This window comes from Vespa crabro, chromosome 8 (assembly GCF_910589235.1).
Source record: "Vespa crabro chromosome 8, iyVesCrab1.2, whole genome shotgun sequence".
NCBI classification, from domain to species: domain Eukaryota; kingdom Metazoa; phylum Arthropoda; class Insecta; order Hymenoptera; family Vespidae; genus Vespa; species Vespa crabro.
The window spans coordinates 3,514,232-3,525,729 of NC_060962.1; the positions used below are offsets into that span (position 1 = coordinate 3,514,232).

At 32.3% G+C, this 11,498-nt stretch overlaps 1 protein-coding gene across 7 annotated transcripts in view; it reads left to right on the plus strand.

Moving 5' to 3' along the window:
• LOC124426365 (14-3-3 protein zeta) overlaps positions 1-10,981 on the plus strand; it is a 47,391-nt gene extending 36,410 nt beyond the window's left edge. For 6 of the 7 annotated variants that reach the window (XM_046967992.1, XM_046967990.1, XM_046967987.1 and 3 more), the window contains 3 exons: positions 5,269-5,392; positions 6,568-6,731; positions 8,083-10,981. In XM_046967992.1, the coding sequence (XP_046823948.1) occupies positions 5,269-5,392; positions 6,568-6,731; positions 8,083-8,238 (444 nt within the window). In that variant the 3' untranslated portion in view covers positions 8,239-10,981. Of the gene's footprint in view, positions 1-5,268; positions 5,393-6,567; positions 6,732-7,107; positions 7,272-8,082 lie in introns of all 7 variants that reach the window. The other variant, XM_046967988.1, reaches the window with a different exon arrangement.
• The last annotated feature ends 517 nt before the right edge of the window (positions 10,982-11,498 follow it).

Genomic DNA, 11,498 nt, shown 5'->3' on the forward strand with positions numbered 1-11,498 from the left:
AAATGCGCGTTCGTTACACTAGATTATATATACCCTTTTAATATAAACTCTCTTACATGTTCGTCGTTCTACTTACATACATACGTTGTATATTGTGTTTGCACAGCAGCGATCGCTATTTAAGCTTTATCGTTCAGTTAGTAGTGGCTTTTATTATAACGCACCACAGAGACATATATATACAGTTTCTTACAAAGGAAGATGACTATAGAGAAACGTAAAAAAGGAAACGTGCGGTGAGTTACGCCGTTTTAACGTCAGATGTCGTTATTGGCGTTTAACACGTCAAACATCATACAATATATCGAAAGTTTGCAGAGTTCCATTTGCAAACCTATTACTAGTTCCTGTTCCTTATTTTTTTCTTTTTTTTTTTATTTTTTATTTTATATATCTCTGTTTATACGTTCTATAATTTATCATAATCCCTTTATAATTCAATTTTTGTGTTCGTGTCTAGAAAAAAAATACATTTCTTATAAAAAATAATATATATATATATATATAAATCTCGAAAACAAATACTAATCTTTTTTGGTTACGAGCTAACAATTAATTTTATGGTGAAGGAATGAAAAAAGAAAAAGAAAACAAGATATAGATATAGATATGAATATGTGATATGAAAGTTGTTATGTAGAGAGTTAATAAATTAATTTGTAATTTCATCCATTTATTCATGATGATTGTCATTGATGGCAGAAGTGACATTATTAATGTCATTTTTCAAGTGACATTATTAATTTTTATCGATATTTTAGTCATTGAGAGACCATTAAATCGACAAAATTAATTTGAGGTCGATTTGATAAAATAATAACTTTTGCTGTTGTGTTGAACGAAGTTAGAAAATTCTTATAAGATACATTCTTTGAATTTTTTTTACGTGAATGGAAAATAGTTTAGAAATCTTTTTTTTTGTCGTCGCGTAATCGTTAGGAATGATCCTTGTCTCTAAAAGTATTTTTGGAATTCGGTGAGAGAGAAAGAAAGATAGAATTGTGTCATAGGTCAAATACGTTTGGCGTTATTACAAAAGCTTAACATACGAGTTTTTTTTTTTTTTTTTTTTTTTTTTTTTATAGCGTACTAACGCGTTCTATTGATTCTTAAACAGAAATATACGCGCACGTCCTTCTTTGAGATTAACCATGTATAAAATATGTGCATCAAAGGTAAACTAAGGGTGACACATTTAATAATATATAAACACATTTAATATATATATATATTATATATATATATATATATATATATATATATATATATATAATATATGCATATATATAAGGTTGGTCAATAAGTATTATCGAAATTCTTATTATAAGATGGATCAAAAATTCGTAGGTTATCTTAAAAATTTCTCTTTTTCAAAATTAAAAGCCCTTTTTTTATTTTTGTTTATTTATTTATCTTTTTTTTTCAAATTATAAAAAATTCGGGTTTAGTGTACATTCAGAAAAAAAATTTGTATATAAGTATATGTAGAAAAATAATTATAGACGTATATGAAGAGCATATTAGCGTGTTATTTAGTTATTATACAAATTTTCTAGAGGATTATTCGATGACTTAAATATTGGATTGACAAAAATTTATCTATGTCATAATAACATTTTTTATGGAATAGAATAGAATGAAAGAAAAAAATAAATAATCAACTAATTATTTATCTTAATGTGATATATATTATTTCATTTACAATGTTTTTTTATTGCTACGTTTCGTCATTGTACATATTTTTGTTTTTACGAATAGTCGCTTTAGTTAGTACAGAAACTGTTAGAGATCGCTCGGGTCGGTATCTTAAGCGCGTAATTCAAAGAAAAAGGCAGAATAGTGGTAGTAGTAATAGTAGTATGGTAGGTGGGTAGATAGTCGCGTAATCGAGATCCTTGAAATTCAATCTGATGAGAGTGATCTTTTCTCTTCTATATTCTCCTCTAATATATATTATCTGAAAAGAGACACTGAAGAAGATCTCATTGTGGTAAGTCGATCCGAAGGGAACGCGCACGCTAAAGACCGACGACGAGTGATACTTCCCAAACGGGTTTCAAAGTACGGCACACACGTATACAAGTGTATAATCTCGTTCAATATTTTTTTTTTTTTTTTTATTTATTTATTTTTTGTTCATACAAGTCAACAAAACCACTTGAGATTTATATATATATACATACATATATATATATATATATATATATATATATATATATATATATATATTTATCGTGAAAAGTCCACATTTTGTCTCTCTTTTTTTCTATGTGCATCGGTCAATAACTGTAAAAGTTTGTCAATAATTTTATTAAAAAATTAGTTTTAACTATTAAAAAAAAATTCTTATATTTGTTCGCTCGATAACTCAATAGATACATTATACAGTGATTAATATAGCTCGTATTCGTTATTTTGTATTTGGAAAAAAAAAAATTTTTGAAACAATATAAGATATTAAGAAAACTTTTTTCCCGATAATACTTATTGGTCAACCTAATAATTTCCCTCCTTTTTTTTTGTATGTAATATTAGTATTACTTTATATTCCATTTGTAAGGATACGCCTACTTCCTTTCATGTACATTTGTAATCTTTAAAAACGATCGATCTATGGATACGTCGTCCATTTAACAATTCTGCTGGCACTTTCAAGAAGGAAAGGAGAACGTTGTTCCGTTGATGCAGCTTCCTCTTTGCTATATTCGCTTCGTAAATGTTAGAGGAAATCGTTGTATTAACCATTAAGTAACCTGTCGTTGACCCGAGAAGGACGTTTTCCAAGAAGGAAAAACGAGATTTTCTCTGATGTGAAAGAACTAGATTTCCTCCTTATAAAGACATCGATCTCCTCAGTGTCGACAGACTTCCACTTCCGCTGTTCCCAATCGAAAAAGCAAGTGTGTTGTGTTCTCTCTGGCGCATCAAAAAAAAAAAAAAATAGTAGAAAGAGAAAATTAAACGAATACAAAACTAAAAAAATTAAGAAAATATGAAAGATTAATAATTATAATATTAATAATAATATTTTTAATTTGTTTCTTTAATATTTTTAACATTGTTACTAATATTTTTATTTCATATTTGTACGCATTAAAATCCTAAAGTAAATGTCTATCGATTTTGATTTCTTGAAATAAAAAAAAAAAGAAAAAGAAAAAAAAAGTAATTATGACTACAGGACAGGGTCAAAAGGTCTCTTCTTAAATGATCTTTTTCAAAGCATTTAAGCTTATAGTTTTACGATCTAAAACAAACAAAAAAAAAATAAGTAAATAAATTAGCCTAAAAAGTCACAATGAAGAGTAATTGATAGTTATGATGACCTAATAAGAACCTTTTGATCCGTCCTACATATTATATCAAAATTTCAACCATTTTTTTCTGTTCTTTTTTTTTTTCTTGACCTAAAAGTTTTGATATACGGATTAATAATTGATTATCACTTTGTTTTTGTGTATTATCAAAATATATTATAAAAATATATTGAGAAGAAATTTTTTAGTTCGACATAGTCGCAGAAAATTTGAATTTTATTTTAATTACAATGTGTCAATTAGTTTTCTATCGTTTCAATTTAATCACGTTTGAGAAAACCTCTACGATATTTCTCTTTCTCTCTCTCTCTTTCTCTCTCTCTCTCTCTCTCTCTCCCCCTCCTTAAAATCGAAAATAGATTCCGTTCGGAAGAGAGCACGGTCTATTCTTTTCAGAATGATCGTATTCTTCTTACCGGAAGTGGAAGACAACGTTCTATAACGGAAACCCTCCTTCCTTCAAAGGGATCGAAATTAACCAAGAGAATATCGATTGTCGATTTCATCTCTTTTACGTGTAACACATTCTCTCTCTCTCTCTCTCTCTCTCTCGTATAAAAAAATGTATTCTTATACTTTTCTAATAGGTCGTAAAAAATATTTCACACTCCTCCTCTACCATCATATCGTATGTAGAATTCTCAAGGTAATATCTTCTTGACCTTGACTGTGTTTCACAATCGGAATCATTTAAGACAGAAATCTTCACACTTGCAAATGGCGGTCTCTTTCTCTCTCTCTCTCTTATGTCGACAAGAGAAACCTTTCTTCTTTCTTTTTCTCATTTTTAATTTCTTTTTTTTTCATGTTGTACAAAGTGACGGATGATCCATCATCCTGCTTAATACTGTGCATATATGTATAAATGTGTATAAAAAAAGAAAAAAAGAGTGCATTTCACACATGCCCTAACAAAGAATTAGCTGTTATTTCTCTCTCTCTCTCTCTCTCTCTCTCTCTCTCTCTCGCTATCTCTCTCTCACACACACACATTCATACACGTTCGAGATCTGGAAAAATCGGGTGTTAATTAAACGCTCTGTGTGAGAAGTAGGTCAGATTTGGGTTTGACGTACTCAAAATATAACGTATTGTTGGATAGATACATATTATATGTAAAAGGGCGGCAAAACTGGAGCAAGGTTCGATAACTGCAGCAGCAATGTCGTTTGATATCCGTAGCTAACGTATCGACGAGATGTCTAAGCTTTTTAACTGCTAATACGACTATCCCATCTCCTGTTTTTTCTTTATTAAACACGTGGTGGTTTATTATTTCGATGATACTCATTTCCCGGTTTTCTCATATACCCCTCCTCCTCCATAACTTGCAATAGGTGTATATCTGTATTCCTTGTCATCGATTAAAATGCCACGAGTATTATTCGAAGCGTCATTTAGTATTACTATGATACTGACTGTGTGTGTGTGTGTGTGTCCTTCCTGCGATGTCGTATATTGTAATTTATTATGTCAGTCGATAAATTCGATATTTCAACGTCGCGAACGATTAACTCGATTTTCTGTCTTTACATTTATCGACCAACATTACTTGCAATTTATTTCAATCTTATTTACGCAAAATATCTTTTTTTTACATGTATGTGTGTATCGTCTACTTCAAACATTAGTTCTTTTTTTATGGTTATTTCTTTCTTTTATATATATTTTTTTGTTCTTAAATTTCACGCCATTTTCAAGAATAACAATAATTTTTTTTCTGCTTTCCTACGATTCGTAACAAACTATAGAGGATATTTTGTTTTAATTATATTTTCTTTTATTTTTTATCCTTTATTCGAATTTTTTTTCCCTTTGATTGAATACTATACAAATATAAAAATATTTGTCTATGACATACAGTATTTCAAAAAAAAATATTTTTCATTGATTTCGAGATAGGGTAATTCATTCTTTATAATATTTCTTTTTTTTTTATTTCTTTTTTCAGGGTCTTTTAGACAAGTACCTGATCCCTAAAGCTAGCAACGCCGAAAGCAAAGTATTCTACCTCAAGATGAAGGGTGATTATTACAGGTATCTCGCAGAAGTTGCCACTGGTGAAACCAGGAACGGTACGTATCTGAAAACAAAGAAAGAAAGAAAGAAAAAAGGAAAAGAAAATAACTCTGGAAAACAATTCTCGAAATACATGTGTTCATTGTCTATTTGATAAGTACAATGACGCATCACGATTTTCGAGAGAGAATGAAATAAAAAAAAAAAAGACCACTTCATATTTATTACGAATCACTTTTTTCTGTCACTCATTCTTAACAAACGTTTCGAAAATCGATCCTTATTGTATCTTGAATTTGTCTATAACAATATATCAAATTGGGATTGTGCTTTTTTTTTATACTTCAATTTCAAATCTGAAAAATTTGATAAAAATATGATAAAATAGATCGAGGGCTGTGATCGTTGGTTCAAGTAAAATTAATAAAGGGCATACTAGTGTGTATATATATGTATATATTTATACACACACAAACATATGCCATTGTGGTTCGAGAGAGATATAGATCAAAAGTGGGTCTTTTATGAAACGCCGTTCAGGTTTTTTTTTTCTTTAAAGGTGAAACGAAAACGCAGCAATGGCTGCGGCAGCTGGGTGAGTCCGTTGCGTTGGCAGATGTTTTTGATTAAAGATATCCTTTCTGGTTGAGCTGTGCTCTCTTCGCGTATAATTGATCCTTGAAAATAACTTCTTAAGAAACTTATAAACAACACGAAGAATATTCGGTAATTATTAACGCAAGAATTCCATCTGCCATTGCAAACTTTCTCATCAATTTCCGTTTTTCTTTTTCTTTTATATATATATATTTATATACGAGTAACAAGAAAAGGAAGGAAAAGAAATTGTTTCGTTAAGAGAAAACTACTCTTTGGAATTTAATGAATTATCCGTATGTAGGAACATTAATGAAACTGTTTGAAGACAAATATTTTTTTTTATATATCATGGTGAAACTACTTCGTGCAATTCTTCTTTCCTTCAAGTCGAGCCTACCTGAAAAGAAAATAATATTATCCGACAGATATCGCGCCAAACAAAGATACCAAAGAGTAGTTGGATAGTATAGTTTCTTTAGCATGAAAACAAAAGAGTGTGTATGCGTTTGTATGTCTCTCTTTGCTTATGTCTGAATTTGTATTGTTTAAATCAATAATTCCTTAATCTATGATATTTCTGACCAATCTAACAAAACTCATCTTTGATTGTCATCTACGTATATATATACAGCTGTGGTAGATGATAGCCAGAAGGCGTACCAGGAAGCGTTCGATATCAGCAAGTCAAAGATGCAACCCACCCATCCGATCAGGCTAGGTCTAGCTCTAAATTTCTCGGTCTTCTATTACGAGATCCTCAACTCACCAGATAAGGCCTGTCAGCTGGCCAAACAGGTATAAAAAAAAAAATAAAACAATAACACTTAATCGATATTTTTATACGTTTTTACAGCATTTTAGCTTGAGATGAGCGACTGAATAATTCATGGTGAGATGGTGCAGTGGTTGTGGGTGATGGTGATGGTCGTGGTTTCTGCAAACGAGAAGATAATTTTGTCCTCGCGAATTTCTTTTTAACATTGGCATGCCATCATTGGATTTGATTTTTCTTTTTTCTTATTTATAACATACTTACTTTTCTTCTTTCTCACGTTCCATTTATTTTTGTTCCTTCTTCTTCTAACGATAAACTGACACGTAATACAAATAGAGATCGTGAAAATGATGTAGCATCTCAATAGTCTCTCTTTCTCTGTGATTTACATTGCAGCGGTAGTCGATGATTCACAGAAGGCATATCAGGAGGCGTTCGATATAGCGAAAGCAAAAATGCAGCCTACACATCCCATCAGGCTTGGCCTTGCCCTCAACTTCTCCGTTTTTTATTACGAAATTATCAATTCCCCCGCTAGGGCCTGTCATTTGGCCAAACAGGTCAGGGGTAACAAGAATCATTTTGTTTGTTCAGTTTTTTGTTTTAGAGTTTGTTTGAATGACTTACTGATCATATTGTTATTTGTACAGTATAATAATATCTAATGGAACATTTTATGTGGGTGCCTGTCTCTGTGTGTGCCGAGCGCGCGCTGATTTGATGACCCAAAAATTTCTGCCATGCAAAAATTGTATCGATCTTCTACAATTCAGTATTGTATAATCCCTGATTTATCTCTAACATAGTTTTTTTTTCATATGTAATCGCTTTGTAATATATATATATATATATATATTTGAATTTATATCTTAACAATGATTACTATTCATGCAATATATCATCTTATTTGTTTTATTTCAAACTATCATTAACTTGTTTTTTTTCTTTTTGATAGTCTCGTAATAACAGTACTTCTTTCCTCTCTCACCCACTGTACCACTATTAACTCACCTTAAGTCGCAAAAGATAATAATATAATGCAATAATACTATCTTAATTTAAATGAATATTCCCATGCACGTACTACGATTTATAATTATCTAACAATGATTTTCTTTGATAGTAATCGATAAAATATTGGATATTGATTTTCTTTATTAATTAACACATTCGCTGCATCTCCAAAAATAAATATCTTTGTTAAGTGCATTTTTTTCCCCCCTTTTGTAGTCGATGACGCCGAACGGTGAAAAAACTAATTATAATGGCACTACAGCAACAATAAACAATTTAGTTAATTGTTACATTTGCAGCGAATGTGTTAAATTATAAACCAATGATAATAAAATGCAATTAATTATTATTTTTTAGGCATTTGACGATGCGATCGCGGAACTGGACACATTAAATGAGGACAGCTACAAAGACTCCACGCTGATTATGCAGTTGCTGCGTGACAACCTTACTCTTTGGACCAGTGACACGCAGGGCGACGGGGACGAACCACAGGAGGGCGGCGACAACTAACCTTCCTAAGCTTAAGTCCTTTCTAATCTAATAAGAGCATCCTATTCTCTATCGTCTCCCCCGTCCCTTGAAGTGCTCACCCATCTCCATCCACCCCGTATCTCCATCCATCCATTCATTCACACCCGTTTTCTTTTCGTCCTCGCGTTTCCTTCTACCTTCCTTCCCTCTACCCTTGTTCCCTATCCATCACTCCTACCCTCCTCATCCAACATCCCTTATACTGTCCGTATATCTCCTACGCCCTCTTCTATCTTCCCTCCTTTTGCCACACTTTCGAAACAATGCTCCAAATCCTTTTTTTCTCTTCTCTACGATAACTAAAAAATCTCCTTGTCTAATGTCCCGCCAACAACAACAACAGCAACAACAATATCAACATCACATCCGCACATCATAATAATGTTGCCGATGCCGTCGCCACAGCTATACTACATTCGGCTCGATAATAGCTCCGAACGCAATGCCTCTCTTCTATATCATCGATTTAAAAAAAAAGGGGGGGAAACAAAAAAGAAAAGAAAGAAAGAAATGATTCTCGACCATGTCCTTTCGTCTAAGTGAAATACAACACATCGCATACTTCCTCCTCCTCTCAATATGTTGCTCTCTCTTTTTCTCTTTATCACTCTCTCTCTCTCTCTCTCTCTCTCTCTCTCTCTCTCTCTTTCTCTCTTTCTCATATACACACAATGCTACATCTCTCTATTATCACTATATCCATATGCGGAACAATGAAACATTGTTGTCATATATAATAGGGAAAGAAGAGCAATATGAGAGAGAGAGAGAGAGAGAGAAAGAGAGAGGGAGAGAGAGAGAGAGAGAGAGAGAGAGAGAGAGCAGATTGTCGAAAGATATAAAAGTGGACAAATGTGTTGAACGAGCAATGAACGAACGAACGAACGAACGAGAGAAAGAAAGAAAGAAAGAAAGAAAAAGTGAGAAAGAAAGGAAAGCGAATGAATGAACGTATGAGTGAATGAAAGTATGTAATAATGAATGTAATAATGAATGAGAGAGAAAGAGGAAGTATATAATAGTAAGCCAGCTCCCCCTCTCTTACTCTCACGGTTGGGGGCTCACGGCGTTGTACGAGCATATAACGTTTGTTTGTTGGTATCGTTGTGTTTCGCGACGAAAAGAAATGGTACGAAAAGAAATGGAACGTCATTAAAATGGATCCTCTTGGGGGTTTTTGGCACGAAGTCTCTCAAAAGTGTTTAACCACACTATATCCCCGTATAATATTTATCTGAACGAAGGAAAACAGGAAGCGGTAAAATTGTGAATGATGAAACACAAAAAGAAACGAGCTAATAATAACAATGATAAATAAAAGAAAAAAACTTACACAGAAAGGGAAAAGGACAGGAAGAAATAAAGAAAAATAGAAAGAGAGAGAAACAGAGGGTATTTTCGCAGATCTTGTCTCGTCGTTCGTTGTATGTCTCTTTGATGAAACTTTGCGCCTGAGGAAGAGAGAGATAGCGTATAAGAAGCGAAAGAGTAAGAAAATAAACGCAATATATATATTATATATACACACATACACATATATGTATTAACGTCACTATATATATAATGTGTGTTGGAGGAGCGTGAAAAGGGGGAGAAGAATTTCTAATTACGGAGAGAAACATCGAGAGAGAGAGAGAGAGAGAGAGAGAGAGAGAGAGAGAGAGAGAGAGAATCTTTGGTGATGACGAAAAATAAAATTCAAGATATGTCAGTTTTAAAATCGCTCTAAGATACAAGAAAGAAAGCGTGTTTCTTCTGTGCGTCTTTTTTGTGTATGTTGCCTATATGTGTCCACGCGTTGGAATGAAAGAATGAATGAGTGAGATAGGATGAGAGAGGGAGAGAATGAGTGAATGTTAAGAAAATGTTTGTAACTTTTCGCGCGTCGTGACGAGACACGAAATGCGAATAATATAATAACATGAGACGACACCACCACCACCACCACCACCACAACACAACCACTACCAACCATAAATGTCACTGTCACTACTCCCAGATCTGTTTGCTACTTTTACCGACTCTCAAGAGTATCGCTAGATAAAAAACAAAGAAAAGGAGGAGCGCGAAAGTTCGAAGAATACGATATGCGACGAAAGAAAAAAAAATAAGAAAGATAGATAGAGAGGGAGAAAGAAAGAGAAAAAAATAAGCACGCATGAATCTAAACTACATTATTATCCAGTTGTCATTAAATTAAATTTCACATTGTCTAGGAAGTACGATTATTATTATTATTATTATTATTATTATTATTATTATTATTATTATTATTATTATTATTATTATTATTATTATACGAAGGGAAGAACGCAGGAGGAGAAAGGAGAGTAAAAAAAAGAAAAAAAAAACAAATACAGTAAGTTATTAAGTTCCAAACGACATCAGTGGTGACTTGATTTAAAACACTTTTTAATATATTTTATACGTGTATACACGTTACCGATATATCTCTTATCCCTCCTCCCAAACCTACCCCCAAAACTTCTAAATCCTCCAACACCTTAAGCGCCTCATTAAAAGACCATCTTGCATATACGTCGGTATAATTATTATTCTTTTTGTTCGCATCGTCCATTCTTTTTTGTCCGTTCAAAAGGAAAAAAGAAAAAAAACTCGATCATCCTCGCGATATACTCGCATTTTTTCTCTCCAAATACTTAACGAACGGTCATTGTTAGTAGTGTGCTCTAATTGTGTCGTCGTTAAAAAAAAATAAAAATAAACGAAAAAAATCTGTATATCATCCGAGATGAGTGAAAAGAGAAAAAATTCAAAATTTAGAAAGAGAGAGAGAGAGAGAGAGAGAGAGAGAAAGAGAAAGAGAAAGAGAAAGAAAGAAGTAGAAGAAGAAAAGTTTCAAAGAGATCTTCGCTTTTAATCATCGTCGTGGCCGTTTTCGCAACAAGCTCGCGCGAACGCGATAGATAAAAATATGGGACCGGGGAAGAGAAAAAGGAGAAATTTTTTAGATTCTTTTTTCTCTCTACATTTTGTTTCCTCTTTAAAAAAATAAAAGACAAAAAAAGAAAGAAAGAAAGAAAGAAAGAAAGAAATAGAAAAAAGGAATAAAATAAAAATGAAAAGAAAATAAAGAAAAATTATCGAGAAGTTTCTGAATTAATATATCGAGAGAAACACGCGTTATACATCATTATATGTAATGTAATTCGTCCAATTATACCGCGACAACTTTTTCTTCATTAATACGTTGATAAAATACGTAGAGGGTGTCCCAA